At 39.8% G+C, this 27410-nt stretch overlaps 2 protein-coding genes across 10 annotated transcripts in view; one reads left to right on the top strand and one right to left on the bottom strand.

Annotated features, from left to right (window-relative positions):
• Positions 1-16235, top strand: part of zfyve9a (zinc finger, FYVE domain containing 9a) — a 32115-nt gene extending 15880 nt beyond the window's left edge. For 4 of the 6 annotated variants that reach the window (XM_067475607.1, XM_067475611.1, XM_067475610.1 and 1 more), the window contains 13 exons: positions 117-280; positions 1657-1786; positions 2124-2246; positions 3212-3367; positions 4257-4481; positions 7242-7324; positions 7574-7678; positions 9551-9701; positions 9904-9984; positions 11195-11357; positions 12379-12484; positions 12666-12842; positions 13040-16235. In XM_067475607.1, the coding sequence (XP_067331708.1) occupies positions 117-280; positions 1657-1786; positions 2124-2246; positions 3212-3367; positions 4257-4481; positions 7242-7324; positions 7574-7678; positions 9551-9701; positions 9904-9984; positions 11195-11357; positions 12379-12484; positions 12666-12842; positions 13040-13201 (1826 nt within the window). In that variant the 3' untranslated portion in view covers positions 13202-16235. Of the gene's footprint in view, positions 1-116; positions 281-1656; positions 1787-2123; positions 2247-3211; positions 3368-4256; positions 4482-7241; positions 7325-7573; positions 7679-9550; positions 9702-9903; positions 9985-11194; positions 11358-12378; positions 12485-12665; positions 12843-13039 lie in introns of those variants that run through there. The other 2 variants (XM_067475612.1, XM_067475613.1) reach the window with 2 other exon arrangements.
• The window catches only part of cc2d1b (coiled-coil and C2 domain containing 1B), a 22652-nt gene continuing 11463 nt past the window's right edge, over positions 16222-27410 (bottom strand). For 2 of the 4 annotated variants that reach the window (XM_067475614.1, XM_067475615.1), the window contains exons 12-26: positions 27011-27083; positions 26683-26807; positions 26475-26601; positions 25686-25858; positions 23912-24037; positions 23529-23587; positions 22357-22473; positions 21331-21404; positions 20973-21031; positions 20829-20880; positions 20568-20667; positions 19173-19263; positions 18958-19080; positions 18816-18865; positions 16222-18250 (exon numbers count right to left, since the gene is read on the bottom strand). In XM_067475614.1, coding sequence (XP_067331715.1) covers positions 18854-18865; positions 18958-19080; positions 19173-19263; positions 20568-20667; positions 20829-20880; positions 20973-21031; positions 21331-21404; positions 22357-22473; positions 23529-23587; positions 23912-24037; positions 25686-25858; positions 26475-26601; positions 26683-26807; positions 27011-27083 — 1311 coding nt within the window. In that variant the 3' untranslated portion in view covers positions 16222-18250; positions 18816-18853. Of the gene's footprint in view, positions 18251-18815; positions 18866-18957; positions 19081-19172; positions 20109-20557; positions 20702-20828; positions 20881-20972; positions 21032-21330; positions 21405-22356; positions 22474-23528; positions 23588-23911; positions 24038-25685; positions 25859-26474; positions 26602-26682; positions 26808-27010; positions 27084-27410 lie in introns of those variants that run through there. The other 2 variants (XR_010910663.1, XM_067475616.1) reach the window with 2 other exon arrangements.

The following is a 27410-nucleotide window of genomic DNA, read 5'->3' as shown; positions in this document are numbered from 1 at the left end:
TGTTTTTTACACTAGCACCGTTCTGTCCTTATTAAAAGGCTCTGTACTTATAATACATAAGCTTTTCACCAATTCTGTGTTCAATTCATTTAAGTCAAGTTTCCTTTCACATTTAGGCTCCCTCTCACGAGAGCAGAGGAGGGTGTGGTTTGCTGACGGGGTCCTACCCAATGGAGACACAACGGAGTCTCCCAAACCTCCAACCTCTAGCCCGGCCCCGTCTCAGTCTCTGGCCATCTCCACATATACGAACAAATCTTCCACTTCCGACTCCTCAGAGGTAGGCATGACTTGGAAAACATTTACCCACGGCTAATGCTATTACGTTAACTTGTAGTCTAGGTTCTACAGGGTTGGGTGAAGAATGCCACAAAGACGGTGTGTTGTGGTGGTTTACAAACTGGGTCAGAACCTAATACACCAGCAGCAAACAGTCAATTTGCTAAATCAGATTTAGAGATCCCACTAAAATAAAAACGGTAATGAACTGTGCCCAGGTGACTTTAACGCAAACACAATTTAACAGTACGCTAAGGTTTTACTCAGCAGGTTGTTTTGTTGTTTCTGTGGTTGTGCTGTGCACTCATTGGACTCGAATGCCATCTGTCAAGATGATTCATGGCCCGTTGAACAGAGTGATTGTTAAAACTTTAAATGTCCTCCTTGCTGATGCACTGCGAATACAACTTGTGTAAAATCACTTTCACATGACGCAGTCAAAGTCATACAGGCATGAACTCAGGGATTTTAATTTGTTGCTAGAGGTTTTGCACGTGGTAAGTGACCGACTAGTCCACCAGAGCCAGTATAAAAAGTGGTGAGCCACTGACACACAGGCGTTATTTTCAGTAGTTTAGAATGCTTCAAAAGAAAGTGCAGTAACTTTAAGGTGAGCGAGAATAATGTTTAAAAGAAGTGTCGCTTTTTCACACAGCAGGGGAAGCACTACTCAGTGTGGGAAAACGAATGTCCTCTGTAAGAAGCTTTATCACATTTCAGAGACTGACAGTACATGCTTCCTCATAATTTATACCAAAGTGTGAAATACAAACTGGTTGCTTGGATTTTGAAAAAGCTTACTAGGCAGTGACAGTCTGACAACTCACTGTCCGGTTTTACTCCGTGTTTTCCGGTAAGATTCATTTGGCGTGGGTTTGCCAGTATGAGTGGGCCATTTGACATTTTTAGTAAACAGTAGGCTTGGATGTAGTGCGCTCACATCGTTAAGGATGCCGTGTTTGATTGGATGCAGGACAACACCAGATATTTGTGCGAAGGCCGAATAAATCATCTTTGGGAACGTTATGAGTGTTCATCTCTCACCTTTGGTCCATTTTTGATACACAAATCTTGTAGCTTTAAGGAAAAGTACTACTCTTTCAGAGTCATTCGTGCAAAAGTTAGATTTTTATATTTTACAACTAAATCTGACTTTGCAATGTATTTGAAATAAAATGCCATGGGTGTCTTATTTATTTGTAAAAGTTTGAATTATGACGGTTATTATACATGCAGTCGGCTGATTTGGCCACCTTTTACTTACTAAACCTGTTGCACCTATAATCACAGTCTGTTGCTGCATTCTTCCTTATTACAGTATGTTTTTAATCAGCAATACATCTACCTCCACACCCCTACCCTTTCTCTTCACCCCAGGCAGCCCATACACCCATGGCCCCAGTGGGCAGCCCCGTGGGCAGCTCTCTCAGCTTGATCCCGGAAGACGGGCTCCCTCCCATCCTCATATCCACCGGAGTCAAAGGAGGTACGGGAGGCCACATCACAGGTGCTTGCCCTCATCCTCACCATTCTGCTGCCTCTTCGTTTCTTTGTGAGCTGCTGTGTTTGTGCTAGTTGCGTGTTTCTCATGTGCTTTATATCATGGCTCATGTTAAGACCATTCATTGCCAGTAACGGGGAAGGGGTTTTGTATCCCTCGGTCTGATCATCATTTTCCCCTCTTGCCTTGTTTATTACCCTTTTTCCATTTTCACCTCTCCCTGGTTTTCACACTGGCATTGCCACACTAAACATCGCCTTGTCCTGTCTTTCTAACTTTATCTTAACTCCTCCCTGCCTTCACCCTTCTCTCCTTCTGTCACTCCACCCTAACCCACCTGCAGACTATGCAGTGGAGGAGAGACCGTCAGAGATTGTCCTCATGCAGCAGCTGGACGAAGGAGGCCCAGACCCTCTTGTCTTTGTGCTCAATGCCAACCTGCTCGCCATGGTCAAGCTTGTTAACTGTGAGTTACTACTTTTACCATTTAAAGCACTGATAGGGGGTAAAGCAGAATGCATTATGAAATGAGTAAGCAGACCTACTTTTACATTTATAATTTCATGTTGATCTAAGAGAAAGTGGAAGAATACATATTTGAACTGTACATAAGCCTTTATTTTTTTTTTAGCTCATTTTTTCCCTTAAGAGTTACAGAGTAGCCAGACATACCCACAATACAGATCTTTTTTTGTGTTTGACAAATATGTTTGTCTATTTTTGTAAACCTGTACAGTAAAGAAATTAAAAAAAAAAAAGCTTTATTCAGACATGACACAACTATTACAGAAACTATATGGCATTTATTCACAGCTAAGAACTGAATTTTAATGTTGGTTGGTTGATTGTGCTGCCTATTACACAAACTGCACACAACCGTACAGTGATAGGGTTTGGGGTTGAAATTCACAATCCTTTTGCTCACATGCTTTTTCTAAAGCACTAGCACTAGATGATGATGATTTATTCATTATTGCAGGTGGCTTGAATGAAATTTAAAAAATGTAGACAGCTGGTCTAATTATTGCTGTAGGTGCAGGACATAACATTACTATGAGGGAGAGAAAACCCCTTTCCAAGTCTAATCTGACATGAGGAGTGCTTCATTTTGTATTTTGGGGTTTATTAAAGTATATATTTTTTTTCTTTTTGTGGAAAGGAGATTACATTTGAGTAGTAAATTTATAGGTTGGAAAAAAGACAAGCGTTATTCTGCAGTTTTGTTCACTTAACATTTTACAATATTTTCGAAGTTCGAGGAAAATTGGTCCGTTATAACCTGCTCTTCCTTCTTTCTTGCATCTCAATATAATATCCACAGTAAAATCGCACCAAATCAGAATGTGGAGAAATAGTCATGGCTCAGATGTAACTCCGTAACTGTGTCATTGTTTGTCTGATATGACAGGCCAGTTTTCTTTTACCACCCAGATGTAAACAGGAAGTGCTGGTACTTGACGACTAAGGGGATGCATGCTGTTGGCCAGGCGGAAGTGGTCATCCTGCTCCAGTGTCTTCCTGATGAGAAGACCATTCCTAAAGATATTTTCACCCACTTTGTGCAGCTCTACCAGGAGGCTCTCAGTGGTAAGGACACAACCAGCAGCTCCACCAGGAGGTTCACTGTGAAACTAGTTCATGGGGGAGTGAGTATCTCATTAGTGCTTCTGCCTTGAGGTCCACTCTGGTGAGTCGAGTTAATAATGGGGTAACCTTTGTGTAATATAGTCTAATGCATTTTATTCCAGATGACCTGTGAACCCAATCGTCCTCTATTTGGAAAGCAGGTTACTGTTCACCATTGCTGAATTCTGCCTCAGCCTGCATCGTTAAAAATAGTCCAGACATTAGTGTCCTGCTGTCGGGTTGTCTCTCTCGAAGTGTGACAGCTCACCACTGCTTGTCTTGCGTTTTTAGCTCCATATGCTGCAGATCAAATATGGCATATATCCGTGACTTTGACAGTTGACTCCCTTTAGGCCGTTTCCTCTTTCATATTCACACAGGAGCAGTTTCAGGCTGGTGGACATTAGCCATATTGGGTTTGTTGTCCCTGATTAAGACACTATCACTCAGGTCTGGAAAAGAAGTGCTGGCTGTAGCAAATCCCATTGACTGAGATTTGTCTCGCCAGTATTGTGTTATGTGCCATGTGAAGACATTGCTCCGTCCTATTGATATCTAACAGCATGGCCCATGTGGGTAAAATGAGGTTGTAGGGTGAGCAGGCAACTACACTCCTTATTCACAGAGAGAGCGCAAAAGAGAAGCAGTTTTTTATAACTTTCCCAGTTTTCTGAGGATCAGAAATTTCTGCCTTGGTAATTTCTTCCATTTTCATTCCCATTTACTTCATTTTTTTAAAATCCCCAAACACCTTTTTATATTACATCTATTGTACATTATCTTGTCTCCCCACTTCACTAACCTCCCTTATCGTCTCTCTCTCCCTCCTGTTCTTATTTGTCTCCTGAAGGCAATGTCCTGAACCACCTGAGTCACTCCTTCTTCACGCAGAGCTTCCTGGGCAGCAAGGAGCACGGCGGCTTCCTCTACATCAGTCCTTCCTTTCAGTCGCTGCAGGACCTGTTGCTGCCAAACCCGCCCTACCTCTTTGGCATCCTGATACAAAAGTGGGAGACTCCTTGGGCCAAGGTCTTTCCCATTCGGCTCATGTTGCGGCTGGGTGCGGAGTACAGATGTGAGTTACTGTGATAACAGGGATGGGGGATGCGTAATTAGTGGTGTATTTTAATGTTAGTCTTGACATACAGTATTAAATTTTATTATCCAGTGCAAAAATCTGCAAACATGGAACAACAGTACATCAGGAGTAATCCATAAAATACCATTTTTCAATATAATGGCACCTCAAGGTCTATTTAGAATATTTTAATCAAAGCACATAGGTCTTTATTGGAAGATACTTTGGCCAAATACCAATTCTCCCTTTGACCCTATTACTTAACCCTAACCTTTTATATTTTCATGTTCACATGCTGTAAGAGTTGCTCCGATCTATTTTAGCAGCAAGGGGCAGGGCAGCAGATGTGTATGAATAAATCTGTGTGTTTTCTCCATTATTATTTAGCCTGTAAAAATCATGTTAACCACATTATTGTCTTTTAAGTTCAAGGCTGTTTTCGATGTTTGATGGCCCTTTTTCCCAATGGCCATTGACTCTACCAAAACCAATAGCAACAAAAAAAAATCACTAGTAGCAGTTCAGCTCATGTCAACAGGGCAGCTATCTAATGTTAACTAACATTGTCAAATATGACTTTGACAGCATAAATCATCTTCTTAGCAAACATTTTGCCATTTTTGTCAAAAACATTATATTAAAAACTCTGACAAAAACCTAAAGTCTGCGCAGTTGCCTTTTATATGCTTTGGCATATGAAAGTTTTATTTTTTTTATTTTTATTTTTTTCCTGTGTGGACACATTACAGAATCTGCTTCTCTTTTTTTTTTTTGGCCTAAATATGCTTAAACATACAAGGAATTGCTTTAGGTTGGTGGTAGCTCTCTAGGACAGTAGTAAACAAATAGTCAATATGACAAGGATTATTACATACACATGTGCAGCTATTGATATAAAAAGAACAATGTGTCATGTGGGGATATAGTGGTTATTTCATTAGTATGAGCATTGTCTACAGTATAGCAATGTAGAAGTAAGTATGAGGTCAGCTGTTAATGAGTCTGATGGTCTGAGAAAAGAAAGTGTTCCTGCGTCTGGTGGTTTTGGCAGACAGAGCTCTGTAGCACCTGCCAAAGGGAAGAAGCTGGAAATGTCCTTGAGAATGGGCAGGGCGGCCCCGGTGATTATTTCTGCAGTTCTCACTGTTTGCTGCAGTCTGTTCTTGTTTTGTTTGGTAGCTGCTCTAAACCAGACTGTAATAGAAGAGCACAGACCAGACTTGGTGAATAAGAAGTGCTGCTGGTAGGTTGAACTTCCTCAGCCGCTGCAGGAAGTGTATCCTCGGCTTAGCCTTTTTGAATACGGAGTTGATGTTCTTCTCGCATCTTAACTTTTGGGAGATGGTGGACCCCAAGAAATTGAAGGTTGACACAGGGCTGGTGAATATGGTGATTGGGGGGGGGCTCCTCCTGAATTCCACTTTCATCTCCACAGTCCTGACGCAAATCTGCTGCAGATTGTTTTGAATGGACCACAGGGCCAGCTGATCGACCTCCTCTTGGTTTGCAGACTCTTCACCATCTCAGTGGGACTAATTACTGTTGTCATACGTAGAGTGTAGGAGCTTGACCACAGAGATCAGAGCGATTTGCCTCTAACCATTTAATTCTGTGTTACAAGAATTGGTATGTTGTAATGTTGTATTAAACATGATTAATACCAAAGATCCGTTGATATTTACCAAATGTAAGGTTAAGCTGAGAAAACTTAAAAAGGTATTGTTCCATATGCCAGCTTTTGGGTTCACTTTAAGTCATAATAAGGAGCAGTTTTTGTGCAGGATTTGGTTTTTGTATTTCGTTCAGTGCGTGGATTTTGGGTACATTTGGTAGATGGGAGAGTGAGGTGTGTTTCTTCTCATTAGATTATGGTATATAAGAATATACCATCCAGGAATAAACCTAATAAGGTATATATTAGGTTCCATGTTAAGCTCCAGAGAGCTTGATATCTCAGTTGTTTCTAGAATTCTATAGGCCTCATAGCAGAATGCCTTTGCACATATCTTAAAGCTCCCCTTATAACTTAGTAAGTCCCCAGATCCCCTTCCCTCACAGCGAGGCCTGCCATCATGGTGCACCGCCTGGGTCCTATAAGCCCCTCTCCTGCTTCCAGCGAGCACGGATAGAATACATTAACAAATCCTTATAAGCTCTTAAACACACAATGTTGGCATTGCCTTAAAATGAATCCATTACACCAACATTGTAGATGTCTAAACTCTCACCTTTAAAAAGAGATCAGCTGAAGGCTGGTGGATTGTCAGCATGCGGAACCTAAATATTGAGGCCAAGATTGTTGTCGTTGTTTTTTTTTTTTTTTTTTTTTTTTCGGGGTGGGGGGGGTGTAATAAGAGTTTGTGGCAAGATCTTATTTCCAGCAGTTTTCTGAGGCAAGGCTAAAAATAGTCATCTAAGGAGCTTCGGTTGCAGCAGAAAAGCAGCCTTATTTCTCACTTGTGGATTAAAAGGGTTCCTTGTAACTGTGAGCACAGTTTGCTGTATTTGATTTTAGAGATGGGGAATACACTGCAAACTGCAGTTAATAAAAACATGAAAAAAACCAAAAACCTGGAAACACCTTAGCCCGGAGCAAAGAAACCACTTAGACTGATACAGCACAATAATAAAAACAGAACTGACTTGAATTATAATGAAATTGTCACATTACCGAACTCAAAAGTTATCAATATTCTGCCACAATACGTGGTGGCGACGCATTACAATTTACCAATCGGTAAACGTTTTGCTTTGCAGTTTACCCGTGTCCACTGTTCAGTGTTCGCTTCAGAAAACCACTCTTTGGAGAGACCGGTCACACTATCATGAATCTGCTTGCAGTAAGTACTTAATTATTTCCTCCCCCCTCTGCTCTGTTGTTATTTATTTTTAAGGTTGAGCAGCTCTGCTATATACTCTGGAAATGTAACTTATTTAATATTCAAGCTAATCGTCTGTGTAGTATGACAGGTTTGGCAAATTCCTGTGAATAATCAAATATTTCCCTTTTTGTGTTGTCTGTTATTTTTGTAAGTAAACTGCTAACGTGCCGTTATAAACAAAATGCACTCTGTATTTGTCTGTTGTAGGATTTCCGTAACTACCAGTACACGCTACCAGTGGTGAAGGGTCTGGTTGTGGACATGGAGGTGAGAAAGACGAGCATCAAGATCCCTAGTAATCGCTACAGTGAGGTGAGCACCCTGCGTCTCCCATCTCACCTAACAACAGCACCTGATGAAATGAGGTGGTTGTAATTAGACCTGTGTTTGCACCAGGGGATGCAAACCTCTGCTCTTTGCTGCTAACAATGATTGTACAAGAAATGACATGGATTACATTGAGTCACTTTTTATTTAAACCTACAATATGCAACTTAAGATCGGCACCGACATGAGAAATCATGCAGATATATTTGTGAAATTTACTCATTTGTCAGTCACCATAGTAACCCAAAACAGACAGATCTCCCCATATACCAAAAAGTGAGGACAAAACATCATGTAACACAAATCCTCAACTCATCCATTGTTTGGCACATCTGTGTAATGATAACTAGAAAGCTTTGTCTATATACCCTACTATGTAAACTATATTAACATTATAATGGTTTAAAATAGTTAAGTCAGGGAAGTTGCCGTCGAACTGTCCCAGACCCCATGGACCATCACGAAAATGGTTTTTCTGTCTGACAAAATATGAAATAAGCCCAAGAAAGCAGGGAATCGCTACAAACCATTGTAGCCAACCCGCTGGAACCATTATGATCATCAGTGCAGTCACACTGGACTATTTACACATAACTTTTATGTTATCTTACCACAAAAATGCTCATTTGCACTGCCAGCTGTTCATTTACAGTCACTACTGCCCCTTACAAAACATGCAATCACTTACACTGCACTACTATCACTTTAAAGCCTCTGTTCATAATTTATTTGCACTATATCATTGCACTACTGCCCACCATAGCTTTATTTATTTATTATTGTTATATTCTTACTTCTGTTTATAGCTCACCACAGCCTTGCATATCATTGTATATATCAATTTTCCTTAAATTTATATTTACGTACATATCTATTTACAAAATACTGTACAATACTAACTTATTTATTTATGCAATAACTGGATATCCTGCTTTTGCTGCTATTGCACTCCTGGTTAGACCTAAACTGCATTTCGTTGCATTGTACTTGTACATGTGTAATGACAATAAAGTTGAATCGAATCTAATCTAAAAAAATCAGTAACACCAGCGCAAATAATTTAAATCCAACGAGGAAATGCGCCGAACTTGTTACATGTCAAAGGTCTCTGAAATGTGGTTTTTATGCTAAATATTTGAACTGAAAGTTTTCATACTTTTTAGATGTTGAAAAGGAACCAGAACTCTCCCATGTTTCTCTGAGCCTCTATCGACACCCAAAAACACAATAAATAAATGCATTAACTGATGACTTCAGTAAAGGAGGCTGCTTTTAAGCCCCCTGAACATCCACACACGTTTTCTCCGTGTAGCTGAACATGAGGCGTAGGCTGTCGACTTGCTATAATGCTGCTTCCTCGAGGGTGTGAATGAACGTTCAGCCAGAAGAAGTCACACACACACACACACACACAGCTCCCATTTTTGACAGAGAAAGTGAGCCATGGTGGGCGGAGCGACTCAGGTTGTAGCGTTTGGCTGCTGATGCTGTAACAGATGGGAACCCAGTGATATGAAATGGGTAGCGTTTCTCAACAGTTTGGAGACGAGCCCTTAGTGCAGCAAGTGGTTAAAGCCCTCCAGATTTTCAGTTTTATTCCTGATTTACAAAAGGATGCTTCAAAGAGCCAGAGGCAGGGGATTTAGTAGAATTAATATATGGGATCTTTCAACTATTAATATCCACCCGTGTCGATGTCTTTCTCAACAATCTGTCATCTCAGCGTCATCCCGTTTTTAACTTTACCCACAAGCTCACTGCAATTAGGCTTAACCACGCAGCCCTTTTAAGCCCATTTTCCTCAGTGCACACCAAAAGGGCGGCTTAATTAAACATGGATATTATATGTCCTTTCAGCTGATGAAGGCCATGAACAAGTCCAACGAACATGTGCTGGCCATGGGGGCATGCTTCAACGACCGGGCCGACTCCCACCTGGTGTGTGTGCAAAATGACGATGGGAACTACCAGACCCAGGCCATCAGCATCCATCACCAGCCACGTAAAGGTACCGACACAGTGATGGGCTCCACCGCATTTCAGACTTTCCTTCATTGTTTGTTTGTTTAGCTTTCTTTCTTTTTTCTTTCTTTTTTTTTAAATCTCCCCTCCAGTTTGCTGTGTGCATGGCTCTGTTTGCCCTAAAATCCTCCTCCTGTCAGTTATAATTATTATTTTTTTCCTCTGTTTGTATGCGTGTGTTTCCCCAGTTACCGGAGCCTGCTTCTTTGTGTTCAGTGGTGCTTTGAAAGCCTCGTCAGGCTTCTTAGCCAAGACAAGCATTGTGGAAGGTGAGAACTATAACAATAAACTACTCTGCCAAACTTAAAAAAAAAAAAAAAAGGTAGATATTCGTGGAATATTTGTGTGAAACTACCTTATAAAAGTCACAGTATCTACAAAGAACAGAGAATTACTGCTGCAAAAATCTGAAATACTTATGGGCATAATTTGATTCTTATGAGATTTTTGTAACAAGTTTGCCAGATATTACACACACTTGAAGACTTCACTGGTCACAGTACCGTAAGAAATATTCAGATCATTGACTGAAGGAAAAGTATCAATACAGTGTAGGAAAACTTTGTTACAAGTCCTATATTTAAAATGTTACTTAAATAAAACCGATATAAAATACTTGAAAAGCACAAATACTCGTAATGCAAAATGTCTCATTTCAAATCTATGATTAATATTCTTTGTTTTAGTTCTTGATTCATATTTTTCATTACTTTTATTCTTGCAGCTGGTAATAATGGAGGTGATGTGAACAACCATGTAGTTTGTTATGATGATCCACATTTTTCCGATATAATATTTGTAATTTGAATTGTGTATTGCTGGGTGGGTTGTAGATTTCACACTGGGTCACCAAAATCTTGTGATTGTACTGCATTTTGTAAATACTAACAGTATAGTTCTAAAGTAAATGTAGGGGAGTACAAGATATTTGCCTTTGAAATATAATGAAGCTAAAGTATTAGAAAATTGAAATACTTTTAACTAGAAGTACCTCATTTGTACTTGATACTTATCCCCCCTTAAAGATTTTTTAAGAAAATGTACACACATAAACATTGATTGGAATTCATTTGTTTTATATTTCATTTTAAATGGATAATTGTCAATTATGCTATAAGCAATAATTGAAAGCAGGTTTTTAGAATGAATTGTCTCACAAATTAAAAACTGAAAGTGCTGGTTATTAAAAAAAGTGAATTCTGTGCAGCAACGGCTGAAATTCTGCCACTCTTAAGTTTTTAACTTGTGGATCTCATAAATGTCCACTTCTCTCCAGTTGGAAACCTCCAGTCTGTACCTTTTGGAATTATGTTGTTTCCAGACCTATGCTGACATAATAACAATGGCTCCATTAAAATTCAAATGACAAGATTTTCGCGCGCAAAAAATGAGTGGAGTTTCTCATGAAACAGTAACTTGGATTTTGAAGGTGGTCACTAAACAGCACAACTCGTGATGCTTGACCTGTGTTTTCTTCAGACGGTGTCATGATCCAGATCACAGCTGAAACCATGGACTCCCTACGGCAAGCCCTGCGGGACATGAAGGACTTCAGCATCACGTGTGGCAAAGCCGACCAGGAAGAGAACCAGGAGCTGGTCCACGTACTTTGGACTGAAGATGACCACAACTTCAACAAGGGGTGAGGCAGAAAAAGGCAAAGAGCATGGGATCACAACACAAGAGGAGAGGGAGCTGGAGCAGATGCGTTTATATCACGGATAATTGAACTGGTGGTTTCCTGTCGTCTTACTACTTTGCTAGAAAAACTCATTATGCGTGCTCGGGCGAGTCCTCTGGGGGAAAATCGGAGCAGCAGGGTGGAATGATGTGGTTTGACGTGGCTCTGAGATACAACCCAATCAATTTTAAAGCAGCCTGATAACACTTGCAATTTAAAACTAACTTTTTACCATTTGATATAAACGGGGCTTTTCTCCAGATACTGTATCACATTGCTAACAGTATTTTCAGCAGATAAGTTAATGTTGTCTGCTGTCACATCAGACAGTTTATGTATTAATAGAAGAGAAAAATATTTCACATTTGGGTTAAAAAACAAATACTTGCAGCACGTAGAACAAATATATTAACAAAATAATACTATGGTTAAAGTATACTAGTAAAAGATACTACAATTCTCAATACTATTTATATCTTAAATTGTGATTACAATTGGATTAAGAGATTTATAGTTGCTAGTCACAGTAATATATTGCTTGCCTTTATGCTTCACTTGCAAAGCATCCTGCTGTAGTGTTCGACTCCCACAGTGAGCACAGAACGCCACACCGAGGTGTTTGTTCTTCACTCTGTGCAGCCCGTGGCCAGCAAACAATTTTAACACAGTATTATGAAACAGTGAGTGGCGCAACCAAGCACTTCATCAGAATACAGTTCAACACAGGCCACGTGTCCTTGTCTTCTGCGTTATGGATTCTTTTTTTATTGAGTACATTTTTTTTTACGGCGGTTATCATCTGTAGAATAGAGCTTTAGTGTGTTCTCATTGACAGTCGAGCAGCTGACTGGTCGGAGCCTTGTCCAAGGGCAATGTAACCTTCCCTTCCCTCCTTCATTTCTTATGTGCTACCTTTGCTCGTCTGTTCCATAAACTTGCTTTAATTCAATGGAGTCATGTGTTTTGTGCTTTAATAATCCAGTGTGATCAGTCCGATCGATGGGAAGTGTATGGAGTCCATCACCAGCGTCAAGATCTTCCACGGCTCGGAGTTCAAAGCCAATGGCAAAGTCATCCGGTGGACAGAGGTACGGTACACCTGACAACTCGAGCCGGTCATTTTACCAATTATCAGTAAGGACATGAAGCTGCAAAAGAGATCTTACTGCACAGGATGACCCCCCGCCCCCCCTTCTCTCCCATATCTAATATTTAAAAAACTACAACTGCACACATTTAGTTTGACAGTGTTTCTGTGATTTCCCTCAGGTGTTCTTCCTTCAGAGTGAAGACCAACCCAATGGTCTTAGTGACCCGGCCGACCACAGCCGGCTGACGGAGAACGTGGCGAGAGCTTTCTGCATGGCGCTGTGTCCTCACCTTAAACTGTTGAAGGAGGACGGCATGGCCAAACTGGGACTGAGGGTCACTCTGGATTCTGACCAGGTACGATGAATGGATGTTACATTGAATATTACACGATGGGTTTTTTTTTTTTTTTTTTTTAATTCAAACATAGCAATGGGGGCTTAGTCGAAATTGGAAATGTGATGTCGTTTTTAGTTTTGGTGTAGATTTGTTTACCTCTGTTAGCTGATGGTTTCTGTGTGATTAAATGTGTGTGATTGTCTTCTTTGTACCAGGTGGGCTATCTGGCAGGAAGTAATGGACAGCCTCTCCTGCCTCAGTACCTGAGCGACCTGGACAGCGCCCTGATCCCGGTCATTCACGGTGGAGCATGTCAGCTGAGTGAGGGCCCCGTGGTCATGGAGCTGATCTTCTACATCCTGGAAATAATTTCATAGGAGCTGGACACCAACATGTATCTTCACCTCCAAACATTTTTGTTTTTACAGTTCCTTTCACCATCTCTCCTCAACCATTAGCACTTCAGAAGAGCCTGAAAACTGTGCCAGGCGGGGTAGCATTCCTAAAATCAACCTGGGCATCCAGCCACCGTCTGCTCTGCTACAGAGGTCACCTGGGGCCCGAGGATCATTTGTCATCTTTCACCTCACCTGTTGGGTGTTTTGATCTGTGGCAAGCTTTGGAGATCACACTGGGTCTGTCCTGATAACCACACTTGCCGTATCTGTGAGTAGTGAAGTGCCTACGGGTGTAACGCCTTTACGGCAACTGTTGGTTCGATGGAAATTCCTCAAAATAACAAATAATTCTACTGAAACAGTCACAGATCAAAGTTCAGGAGCAGTATTACCGTTAAAGACATTACATCAGGTTATCTGGGAGCAAGTAGATTTATCGGATATAAAGTATGAGCACATTTCACTAAATTATTCATACAAGGATATTTAATATAGGCGATGAGCATCTGTGCATCGGTTATTTGGGACCTGTAATTAAATTACAGTCAAAAAAAACAGATGAGCCGTTTTCTGTAAGCAAGTTCTCTCTTGAGAAATTAAAAAATCATTAATTACACCACTTGCAGAGTATTTGTCTTTTGAGCACAATTTGTGTGCAGCTTTTTTTTTGTGAATCAAACTTTTTAATACAAATATCTTAATACAAAGTGCATAAATCTACGTAATAGGCTACAATTGCCTCTTTTTATGACACCTTTCAGTACCGCGTTAGAGCTCAGAGCCAAAATCCACACAAATCAACAGCTATCGATTCTGCAAAGCACAAATTTGGTCCCAAAGTCACATTTACAGTTTGTAAAGTAAGAAGGAAAGGCAACAGCAGCAAAGTTTTCTGAGTCTAAGGTGGACTTTGCGTGATGCGATGGCTTTGCATTTTATCCCCTATTTCTTTAGTCACACTGAAATTTGATTGAGCGTAAATAATGAAGAGGCAGTTGTTGTGACCAAGACACTGTCAAATACATATAAGCACTTTAATTAAATTAGTAAACACCTTACTCTTGTCCAGTCCTGATATGATAGGTAACAAGTGTGTTCCCTCTGTCCTAAAACCAGGACAGAACAACCCTTTAACGCTGCATTAGTACAAACGAGGATTTAATTTTCAGAGTGTTGCCTGAATGTGTGAAGGTGGGTATTTGGACAGACCCATTGTCTGACTCCAGTGTGGTGGTATGTAGCTCCTCAGCTTCCTAATTGCTCCATCACTGTGGCAGCCAGAGGTCCTGAAACGATGAACTCGAAGGCCTCCATGTAGCACAGACGCTCAGATCCATCGCTGAAGTAAAAGAAACTCACTGAATGGGGGAGAAGCGGCCTCATTGTGATGTATCAGGGTGAAAACCATCTCAGCTTTACTCACCGATAATCACCAGATGCTTTACTTCAAATACCCACAAATGCAGTCATTTGTTGTACATATTTTTTGTAGGCAGAGCAGTTTCTTCTCCATTAAAACATTGTAGCTTCCAGAGATCCCTCTGAACGACAGTATTACTAAAGAGACTAATATTGACTCTGTGAAAACCCATAACATGTTACACTCAAGTCCTAAAGCTCTTTTTGTCCTACAGATGAAAGCTGATGAAAAGGTTCTAATGCTTTATTGATAAACTCAATCTGTACATAAAGCTAAAAAAAGCAGAGGAAAAAATTTTTAATCGCATTAATCGACTTCAAAAAGTCATCAGTGCTCGGTGTTCGTCCAGCAGCGGTCAGAAAAACCAAGTTATTTTGGCATCTTTTTAATTATACAAACAATAACTGTTAAAAATGTAAAGTTATGTATACAGTATATATATATATATATAAAATATATAAGGACTGTACAAATTGCAGAAGCAGTGCACTGGATTCTAAGCCATTTACAGGAGAGTTGAAGCGAACTCGGTTGCTGCCACTGTGTCCTGGAAGACAAATGTTCCAACAGCAGAATAAGATCTGAGGTACCTGCAAAAAGTTTAAAGCTGAATGTATTTCATCTCATATTTTCTGCAGCTTATCTTTCCATAACCCTGAAATCATCCATTTCGTCCTCCAGACTTTTCAAACGTTTGAGGACCTAAGTGGGAGCCCTGTAGATCACTGACTTGTTGTAAAAGGCTGGATTGCGCTGTTGTTGCTTGCAGCCTGGTTTTAAATTTTTTTTTTTTTTTTTTATGCTCTGGACTCTGCTTTCCTTGAGCAACACGGACCTAAAAACAATCAAGAATGTATTCCTCCTGTTTCTGTTCAAATCTGCAATATGCATTTTTGTTTCTGGCTAAACAAAAAAAAAAATCACCAAAAACTGCTCTGTACTGTGATCATTCTGCATTATGACAACTTCTCCATCTTTAATCATGCTAATATAAAACCAGAAGGGGCTACACACAAAGTACTGTACGTACGACAGGTTTTATTGGAGAAAACTCTCGTCATCACACGTGAGAAACAGACAATCACATAACAATCTGCAGAAGAGCCGATACTTTAGCGTTTAAATTAAACCTGTGTTAATTCTGTGTTTATTACTCAGCTGAAGTATTGTAAGAACTACTATAGCAAAGTAATGCTAGTAAAGACTGAATCAGAGTTTAAAGGTCACCAGTTCTGAAAATGTACTGTGATATCAGAGCTGGTGCCACACAATCACTGTGTTTTCACTGTGTGATGTTCTGTTTTTATAAATTAGCATAATGAAGAGGAGACACATTTATTTTTCTGACTCCCTGTTTTTATTTCTGACATTGTGTAACTTGTGCAATATGTCCTGAATCCAAAAAATGGTGCAGTTTGACTGAAAAAGTAGCATTTTTTTTCTTTTGTATTCGGTTGTAAATTGATTCAGTCTAAATCTGTAAACACTGCATGCAAACAGAAACAAGGTCGACTTTGCATCTCAACAGTTATGGCCTCTGGTGTGTGGACAAAACTTCCACTCTCAGTTGTCAACTAAGTTATTTTTTTTTTTTTAAACAAACATCAGTCAGAAATGTAAGAAAAAGCCAAAAACCTTGTACATTTTCTTTACACTACAAATGTCAAAACTGGTCTTTATCTCCCCCCCTAAAAAAAAAACTAAAAAAAAAAAACCCTGTAGTATATGTAAAATAAAATCCGAAAATTGAAAGAAGTGCCAAGTTATTTGTCTTGTCTTTTTTTTTCCTGAATCTTTTATTTTAAAAACAGTCAACAGTGCACAACTAAAACAAGCCATTTTAACGGGACATTTTAGAGCAAGGTGGAGATTTTCAATCCACAATATAAATTTTCTTGATTCCGATTCATTGATTTGTAGCATTTTGGAAAAATACCGTGACATCGTTAATCTGTAAACACGCTTTATAATGTTTTAGGACCATGAGTTTGAGAATTTTAGGTCCTGCACAGAATAACCAGAAATGTTGTGACCACGGTACCTTTCGCAGACCTTGATGAGGTAAGACTGTTGAAAGCAAAATCTTCTGTAGTTGGCTCATGTTTATGGCTTCTTTTATTTCTGTTTTAAAGGGTCAGTTCAATCAAATTATTTACAGTTGGACATCTTTTTAAATTAAAGTGTTACATTAGCCCAATCACTGGTTAGTTTGTGACCAATGCACTAATAAACACGTGACTCCAATACCACTGAAGTGTTCTGAACCTGTTATTAAAATGTTTTTATAGTGCTTCCAAGTATGTAGTTTTCTTTTTCCTGGCTGGATACTGCAGGTGTCTTTGTAATTTGGGTGAACTGACCCTTTAAATCACTGAGGATTTGCTACATGAAAAAGCAGACTGACGTTTTGGGGGAAGTCACTCCTGTTTACTTGAGTGTTATCGACACCGACAAATCAGTAAAGCTTTTCCCCAAAAATGTCAAAACTTTAACTTTTAGGTAATAAGGTCAATTCTGCCAACGAGGTTTATAAATTACTTTTGAACACAATAATCTCTATATGCTTTAAGATAAAATATATAGCTTTCTTGATTGAAACTCTTGTTTCCCACGAGCCCCTGCACAGATGCTCTTCTGCATAAACAAGGTAAGACAGGAATCTAACACACCTGAAGCCACAGACAAGTGCACAGTTTAGTGATCATTATTAAAAAAATGTGTTGGAAAAACAAAAAAAAAAAAACGGGAAGTGGGATCTTAAATTATTTGTGCCTTGTACATTATCACCTTCTCTTGGATTGCTCTTGTATAACATATGCTGTGTTTTCGTGATATTCTTACACCAAAAAAAAACAATTAATTGCGTGGAAAAATAATAGTGATGTTTAGGTCTTGTCACATATATTAACTTCTCATGTCTTCGTAACAGGTTTGGCAGCTAAAGGCAATTTCAAATATGCAGGATTTTACAGCAACAGTGATTACTTTGGTATTAGTGCATATGTGCAGTTGTAGATACCAGAGCTGTATAATATAAGTAATCTGTACACGTTCTTTGATATATTAACTAAAATCAGGTCGGGCAGCAGGATCAGGTTGGCTTGACACTGAGCTCCTTCAACAATGGCACAGGACACAGTCGTCCAGGAGCTGTAATGATGAAAAGGGAACTGGGCAACAGATCGCACAACAGTCCCTCCAGGATTTCATGATTTCATGACAGCTTCTCAAAAAACAAAATAAAAAATAAAATTACTAATGCATGTTGCAATGTTTGCATTTTCATTTGCAAGTTTGCAGAGTTCAGATGGGGATTGATTTGAATTACTTCCTGGAGGGACTGTGAATAGGAGCCTCACACCTGTTTCCCTCAAGTCTGCCTTAAGCATCACAGCAGCTCCTCAGACAGAGCCAGCGACCAGCAGACCTACTGAAAACCAGCTCCAGGTCTCCTTCTGGTGGGCCGCTGTGTGAAAGGGAGCCCTTGCGTCTTGCAAATGTGCAAAAGTTTTAGCAAGACCCGTGTAGGTCTGAGTCCAAAATGAACAATGTCCGCATCAGTTCCCAACACACGTCTCCACCTCCTCCGAGTGTTTTTCATTGAGTACCTTTTAATTTGGGAGAGAGAGAGAGCGAGAGAGGGGTGGAAGTTTAAAGTAAAATATAATTATGATAATAATAAAGCAGCAGGTGAATTCAGGGCTTTTTACTGTCTGCAACAGCCTGCATGCTCTGCACAGCCCTTCACATATTGGTTATCAGATAACAATAAATAAGAAGCTGAAAAACCTACTAATCAAGAAGAAATTGTTGAAATTCTTTGGTTACAAGGGCAAGTCTCACTCAAAAACTTGTGACAAAAACTTGTCCACAGGAAGATATGTTTTGAAGCATAATTGCACAAACACAAAACATTAAAAAAAGAAAATTTGGCCCAACCAACTTTAACCCTGCACATTTACCCCAAGTGAAAGCCAAAGCATGTGTGTTTGTTTCTTGCCTTGTGCTGATTAGAACTTTCTTTTTCTGAATCAGTTCTGGCTGAAAACATCATGGACCCTCTCTTGTTTGTCAGTGGTTAAATGCAGTGTTCTTAGCTTTACATACTATTATATTGTTTTTAAAATGGAGCTTTAAGAAACAACATATTTGCTTTTAACTTCATTCGGTTACCTTTATCTTGTGAGCTTGCTGTAATCTCACAGGACCATCTAAACCAGAACCTTGGAGACAAAAAACATCTAGTCTTAGTCTTTTGAGATGATAATGCTGCGAAAAACATCACCAGTGTTTACGCATTCATGTTTATTTCTACCTGTGGCTGGTCGATCAGCAGCCAGCGCTCCGTGCTTTTCTGCATGTCCTGTCCGCTCAGAGGCTCCCGCAGTCGAATCTTGACCTCAACGCGACCTCCTGTGGACTTACGACCATCCATCACCTGACATGGAAAACGTGATAGTGAAGCTGAGCTAACCACTGAACCACCACGGCCTTGTTGTTTGTGCCAAGTTTAAACTAAACACTACCAACCTCTACAATTTCCCTAATTTCGCTCTGCGACTCCAGTTTGTCCAGCTTTACAAGCGCTGTCCCGATTGGTTTGTCGCTTCTCAGGAAACCTCTGAAGCAACACAACCGCAGAATCAATGTCACATTAATACAGCTACTCCGACGTGACAGCGTTTAGTCTTAATTATTATGCATTTTAGGTCTGTGGCAGCGGTCAGACATAGGCTGGTTTAACAAAGCACAAAGGGGCTCCGCACATCAACAGCCCATAAAGGGGGCATTTTGGTAACTGTGATGGTGTTTAGCTACAATCTCACTATCGTTACCATCTTAGAGTTTAAAAAAAAAAATACATCTACAGACAGTAGAAATAGGGAGCAACAAAACACTAAGTCAGAATGTGTTTGAGATATTTTGAGATAAGTTTTACATCAATAGTATAGAGATCGGGGTGATATATTAATATGTTGTTGCATTGTGGTAAGAAACCAGACCTCATTCATTTGGGTTATGTTTTGTGTATTTACCACATGCATAAATGCACAGATGATAAATAAAAGAACAAACCAACAATAAGTGTCTTAGTAATGTGTTAGCTCACCATGTGCCATCACAACAGCTTCATTGTCTTAGCAGAAATCCAACCGAAATCTCCCACAGGTTCGGTTCGGTTAGTTTGAGCTTTTGGTGATTGCACTGCAGCACATGCACATACCCAGGGGTGACTCATCTGAGCAAATCACATTTACCGTATCGGTCAACTAGTGCCTCTGGTTCAAGTGTGTAATGAGGGGGTTATAATACTATACTTACTATAATATGCCCTCTTTATGGAACTGTCAGACAAAGTGTTCTTGCTGAAGAACCTGCTTGGATCTTTCCTTTTTGTCATCTTGATCCACTGGGATGGCTCAGCATTTTTATATGTTAACTTCTTAGTTGTACCACGCAGATCACCTGTGTGCAGCGTGTTCATTCATTATCTCTGTCACCTATTTATTTAGGTTTTTCCTTTAATGTCACCCGTCTGTAGATGCAGTACTTGCAGTATTAATCCCAAAGAGAAACCACAGTGTTCCAGCGACTGATTTACAAAAGCACTCAGGCAGGAAGCAAGAGCAAAGTCAATATAATGACACTGAAAAATCTTTACAGTGCAGAATTGTCCATAGATGTTTAGCAAAAACACAAATGTGTTTTACTGCCACGGGAGAGGGTGATGTACCTTTGCACATTTTTTGTATATAATTTCTTACATGCTGATTACAAAGAGTGTTCTCAACAATCCCTGTTAGTTTCATGCAGCAACAATGTTTAAATGTGTGCCGCAAAGACAAAAGTCACATTGATAATTACATCTCCGGTCTAAACCTCAGTGAGGATGCTTCCCTGTAACCAGTGCTGTCTGTGACTCACCCTTTGTGCAGCAGCTCCAGTTTGAGACCTTTAGACGTCACCACCCTCCTGAAGCCGCGGTGGTTACGGTTGATTGATAGTGTGAAGCTCTGGTTGTATTCTGGAGGAAAGAGATCACAGCTGAAGAGCTGCAGCTAACATTTATTCAGAGAGTTGGTTTATTTGGGGCAGAAAAATCCATAAATACACTTAAAATAAAAAAAAAAAATTCACTATTTCATTAAACTAACAAACATTAAATCGTGACGTTTCATGTTTCACCTGGGCAGTTAGTGTTCTTGATGACATTTGTTTTGTGTTTCTGAGGCTGCTCCTAGTGCAAAACAAACAAAAAAAAAATTAAAATGTTATTGGTATAAATTGTCTCAATTGCTTCGATACGTAAAAAGAAAAGAACTTTCTTACTGTGCTCGGGTAAGGGAACTCAAACTTGATGTAGGCATCCAGATAATTTGTTTGAACACCTGAGAAAAGACACAAAACAAAGTGTGTGCGCCATTACACCAAAGTTTACACACAGCAATTTGACTTTATACCAGAGGGGAAAAGTTTCAGTCAAGCCATAAAACTGAAAGTGATCGCAAATGGTATTTAAAACTGGAAACAAGACCAAATGCAAACAGAAATATAAATATAACAATACACAGAGAATTTTATCAAGGTGTATGGCAAAGACCAGCATTTAAAGCATGTAAGAGCTGGAACTGCAAGGCCGTGCACACAGACTGTACTATGCAGAACTGATATTAATCTTTCTTTTTACCACTCGGTGCAGGAAGATTCATCCCCTTAACGATAACAACCACCATATCAGTACTGCTAAGCTCTGGAAATATCCTGAAAGTGAGGGAGAGAAGAAAGGAAAGATGACAAAAAGTACAAACTGTAACGAAAATGCACCAGTAAGAAACATGTGAACCTCTTTTTTCCATGTTTTTAATTATTACTGAGAATGTAAGAATTAGAGTATAATGGTCCACATTTACTTTCTTCATAATTTGAGTAAATTGATTTGTGCCAGATAAAATTCCATGCATATAATTACACAATTAAATATATTTAACTATTAACAGTGGCTGGACATGTGCATTGCAGTTTCTTCAGTTTACAGTTTTAATTTTAGTTTGTTAAAAAAAAAAAAAAGAGTTTAGATGTGCGTCCGTTGTGGACGATTATAAAAACCTGGGAATGTTTACTGACAAACTGGACTGGGGTAAGAACACTGAAGACCTCTGCAAAAAGGGCCGTGGCCGCCTCTATCTTTTGAGGAGGATCAGGTCCTTTAACATCTGGCTGAGGATGTTTTATGAGCGATTCTGTTTGCTGTTGTGAGCTGGGGCAGTTTACTGAAAGCTGGAGACACCAGCAGACACAAACTGATCAGAAGGGCCAGTGACATCATGGGGATGACGCTGGACACTTTAAAAGCAGTGGCAAGCAGACAGATGTCGTCCAAGCTGCAAGGGACATAATGCAGAATGGCTCCTATCCTCTGCATGACATGTTGGTGACACACAGGAGCACCTTCAGTGCAAGGCTCATACTACTAAAGTCCAATACTGAGCGCTACAGGAAGGAATGTCCATCAATCTTTGTAACCCCTCCCTCTGAGATCAGATGCTACATTTGTAACGTTATATTTCATTTACCGTTTTCTCTTTTGATGTTATCTTGGGTTCTTTTGCACAATTTCCTACTCTGGCATGAAGCATCTGGGATGAAAGCCATTTCCCCTCAGGGTTAATAAAGTATTTCTGATTCTGATATCAGATGTCTTGAATGTGCCCACCTGACAGTGTGAAACGACCTCTCCTCAAAGTGATGTTTAGGGGGAGGCAGACCCCTCGACTGAGCCAGGTTCAGCATATCCAGATTCTTCTTACAACTCTCTGCCATCTTCTCAAACCTGGACGACAGACACACACACACACACACACACACACACACTTAACGTGAAGGCACTTACTGACTCAATGCAATGTCCACACCCTAAGCTGAACCACAACACCAAACTTAACCCAAAGCTAAAATCACTTTTTACCCCTTTTTACCATACCAGACATGCAAAATGTCCTCCCATGATCTAAAACAAGTCTTCAAATATTAAGTGTAAATACACAAACAAGGAGGATATATGTGAAGCTTTGCCAAACTCCACACTGTGTGTGTTGTTGATCACTGTGAATTTAAAACACATATGCAAATAAATTATGGATAAATTTAATGTAACAAATGAAGATGTAGGTTACACTTTATGTCTAAGTAGTAACAAAGGAATCCTGGGAAAAGCTAAAGAATTTTAATACACTTTTTAACGCCACATGCACTCACACAGTGCTTTTTACGGCATATATTCAGCAAGGTGCTGGAGAGATTGTGGTCCACACTGATGACAATCAATATGGACACTATGTCATTATGTCAGCTTTACTTCCATAATACAAATTTTCTGTGTCATCACATCCTAACAGCTCTATTGGACTGAGATCTGCTGACTGTGGAAGCTATTGGAGTACAGTGAACTAACTGGCATGTTCAAGAAACCAGTCTAGAGATTATTTTTGTCATGATAGGTACACTATGGTAATAAAATGGATTGACATGGTCAGCAACAATATTCAGGAAGGCTGTGGCATTTAAACCATGCTCTGTTGGTACAAAGGGGCTCAAAGTGTGCCAAGAAAAATGGACCCATCTCCCAATTAAAATGTTTTCTTTCTTCCTTTTCTCCTTAAGGCTAACAGTTTGGATGTCAGGGAACACTATTATGTTCCCTAAATTGTGACAAAACCTTAAGTATCTTTGTCAGAAACATGTACATTAAATGAAATGTTTATGACCGAAGTGCAATTTCAGTGTGTTAAATTCTAAATTAGTTCCAGCTTCAACACTGTGTTATAACAGATTGTAGATATTTTTAAACCTGTTTAAAAAGTGTTGTGAGTGACACAAAAATCTTACTTTGTAGTTTCTGAGATGTTTCCCAGGTGTGTGAATTGCTTGGAGTGAGTCAAACATTTCTAAAAGGAGGACAAGCAGAAAAGATCTCAAAGAAAATCCAGGGCACAGCAGACTGAGAAACTATACAATTAATTCTCAAATGTGTATATTAAGATACATGATTACTTTCAAAAATCTCAAATCATCAAACGTTTCTGTTCTTTTCTATTTACTGATAGTTTGATGCTGTACAACAACAGTGAAGATTATAATAAAAACATAATAACTTAGTAACAAGAACACTTTAAAAATATTTCTTCATTACTTGAGCTTGCTATTAGCAATAAAGTGGTTACAGAATCAAAAACTGCATCGCTTTTATCTTTGTAATCATGCAGTTTTACCTCGTACTGCTCTTTGAGGATCTTGGCCAGTTGTACGTAAACCTGCTCTTCTTTGTCTGAAATCTGAACGTCCCTGTGATGAACCAGGATAAAGTCCTCATCTTCATCACCAGGGGGCGATGGCACCTGCAGGTACAGCAGAGAGTCAGCAACAATGGGATCCCACTTGTTCCCTCAGTCCCCCCACATCAGTGGTATTAGTTTATTATGTCTCTTATTATGCATCTGTAGCCTTTTCCTACAGTTCCTTTTTAATGTTAATTTTTTATCACAGGCCAACATCAAAACAACCAAAAATAATAATAATTTCCTTCAATAATAATACAATCTTTCAACTATTAACAGTCCAGGCCTTGGAGTAGAAAAAGTGCATAAAGTTTGCTACACTCCGATTTACTCTGATGCCCAGTGGTTCAAGCCAGATACCTGGCATCTCTTCTTAGATGCAAGTGCATCTGTGTCTGGGTTCAGGCTCTGAGCTGAGGAAATGCTCAGGATTGAGTGAAGGTGTTCATCAGTGAGAAGACTCCTGAGCGGTGTTTTGTTCATCGTGATCAAAGAGAGAAGAAAGTTGCTCACATAGATATGTGCTGCTGAACGTAGAGAGCATTTGAGCAGCTTGGGTGCAGAGTTATGGCAGTATGTCGGCGAGGAAACGGGGAAACTGTGCACCACCCCAGAGTCATACATTGACTGGAGCGTGTCACTACACTTGAGCTCAATCAGCTTCATGTGGAGGTTGGTTGGTGCACTTTCCACATCAACCGCTGCTGTCATCCACAGCAAGGGAGTATGCGGTAAAATCTTTACCCATTTTCATCAACTGTTCATGTACATTGGTGGCGAGCTCACATGTACGCTTATGTTTCTGCTCAGGCTCACATTTTAAAACACATGCTTTTTATCTGGGCTCACCATGTCGCAAACTTTAACCACGCACTTTTTGACAAACTCTCCCTCATTAAAGGCCCAGGCTGAATTTGCTATCTCTGCTACCACAGTAAAACTAGCCTTGTAGTTTTGCTTTTGTGAACATGAAACCAGACTTTTTTTCCCCCCATCTCCTCTACCTTCTGGAGCTTTTGCTTTACGTCCAGGTCCTTGTATTTGTCGTGGTGTTTCATTTCATAGTGTCTTCTTATGTTATATTCTTTCCTTACAGCCACGGTGGCTCCTTTACATTCGTGAACAGATAATCTGCCTCCCACCTGTCTTAAAAGCTCCTGTTTTGCATCTTTCATTTGGCCATTTTGGGGGAGAAGAAAAGAGTGTTAAGCTTCTAGGACCTCAGAATTTTACAGACAACCTGGCTCTGTTGGCTTTATCACAATGTGACCTTCAGCTTGGGTGGTTTGCTGGGAGCTGGGATGAGAGTCGGTAACTCAAAATCTGTGGCTACAGGTCTCTCCCAAAAAACTGAAGTGCTTCTTCCAGTCTGAGGGTAAAATGCAGCTCATTAACAGGTCTTACAGGCATGTCCAGCTGGTAGGGGGCCCCAGGGCAGACTCAAAACACCTGCCTTAAACGACTTTGGAACCCCGGCAGAGAAGTTGGAAAATATTCCTTTTATATTCTTTTAATATTCCTGGGGAGGAATATTAGGAACCTACTAAACCTGCTGCCACCAAAACCACAGTCAGGATAAGTGGAAGATAATGAACAGATGAAGGGACAATTCTAACAGTAAGCTGGGGTAAAAGAAATTATATTAAGGACTCATGTGAAATCCACAGTATAACCTGGCAGTTCCAGGATTAGTCTACACTCCGCTCACCGTGCTGATGTCCACGGTTTGTCCGCTGCGTGAGGCCTCAATCATGGGGTCCAAGCCTTTGGCGGTGCGGAGGAAAATCTTGGCTTGCTCCATATCTTTCTTCTGCTTCGCCTGCAGAGCTGCCTTCATGTACTGCTTCTTTCGACCCTCTAGGAACTCCAGCTGCTGAACAGCTGGAGGACATAGAAATACATGAAATAAAAAGGACCGTTAAAACAAAAACAATACATTTCTACAGAGATGTCTTCAGTTTGCATTTTTTTATCTGACCAAAGACTCTTTCACACATGGACTTGAAACCAAATTCTCTGGTCTTTATCTTGAGGCAATGGAAGCGAGAAATAAAATGTCCAAATGAGACACTCTTGAGAGTATCTGAAGTTTATCTATTACAAAGTCCAGATTATGTGCGTGCATAGAGACACAGCTCTGTCCCAACATTGTCAGGACGATTTAAAGAAAAGAAACTTATATTTAACTGATCAGTCGACTGCCACAATACTTTTTTGTTTTTTTTCAAGAGAACCGCTCCGCTGTTTCCTGCAGCCTAATTCTTCTATTATGTTGTGCCTCCTGTTTGTGCTGATCCCTGAGTGAAATAAAGTGGAGCTTCTCCAACGAGAATGCTTCAAACACCCTTTCATGTGTTAACCAACACTCTCAGTAATGTCTTGAGCCAATTAGTTATAAAGGCTCAAACGTCAGTAATCACGGAAATGTTTAATTGACTGCGCCACAGAGTGAAGAAAAGCAACACATTTTAATCTTGAGGACTGCAGCTCTACTGACCTGTTGGTGAAAGGTCTTCTCGGACTGCTCTGTCAGGTGAAGGTAAAGGACTCCTTTTTCTTGCTTGACTTGCAGAGGGAGCTTCTATTGTGGGGTTCTTTGGTTCTTCTGAAACAGCAGGTTTGGACTACACCAGGAACAAGACACTAAATAAACACATTTTTAAAAAACTGCTAATAAAAAGGAACTGCCACTGCTGATAACCCACCTCCTCATCTTCTTCATCCGGCACTTCAGGAGCATCAGTAACAGCAAGTTTATTTGCTGCTTCCAGAGCAGCAACGAGTCCCTGCTCAGGTGCTGGTGCCTTCTGACCCGGAATTGGGGGAAAGCCTGTAAATTAAAGATAAAATGCACAATCTGACCAGCACAAGTTTTAATTTACTACAAAATTATGTCTGGTGGTGCTGGTCCACAGACTTGCTTGTATCACTTCAGAATTACTAAGGGAAAACACAATGCAAATCAATTTTTTGGAGCTAAATATAATGTGGAAATTACACTGTCACAAAAACTATACAAAAAAAAGATCTTACCAGGGGGAACTGGCAGCTCGTCAAAGTCGACCGGTTTTCCTGCTTTGTGAGCTCGGATGGCACTCTGGTATTGCTGCAAAAGTGGAGAAGTTAATAATAATAATAATAATAATAATAATAATAATAATAATAATAATAATATTAAGCAATAAAAAGCAAAAGTTTGGATTACCCTTCACTCGATCCACACTGTATTGTAAATGCAACTTGAAATAAAATTTAAAAAAAAATTACTTGTCCCTATAAATCAACACAATTTCGCATAATGACAAAGTGAAAACATTAGTAAAAAAAAAAAATGTATCAAAAACTGGAATCTCACCATTATAAAAGTGCCATTTCAAGGACAAAACTGTCCTTGCTAATATTGTGTAGTCTTGGCAAAAAAAAACAAAAAAAC

The sequence above is a fragment of the Channa argus genome, chromosome 14 (genome assembly GCF_033026475.1).
Source record: "Channa argus isolate prfri chromosome 14, Channa argus male v1.0, whole genome shotgun sequence".
NCBI lineage: Eukaryota > Metazoa > Chordata > Actinopteri > Anabantiformes > Channidae > Channa > Channa argus.
The sequence above is the reverse complement of the archived record's forward strand: the minus strand, read 5'-3'. Positions and strand labels throughout refer to the sequence as shown.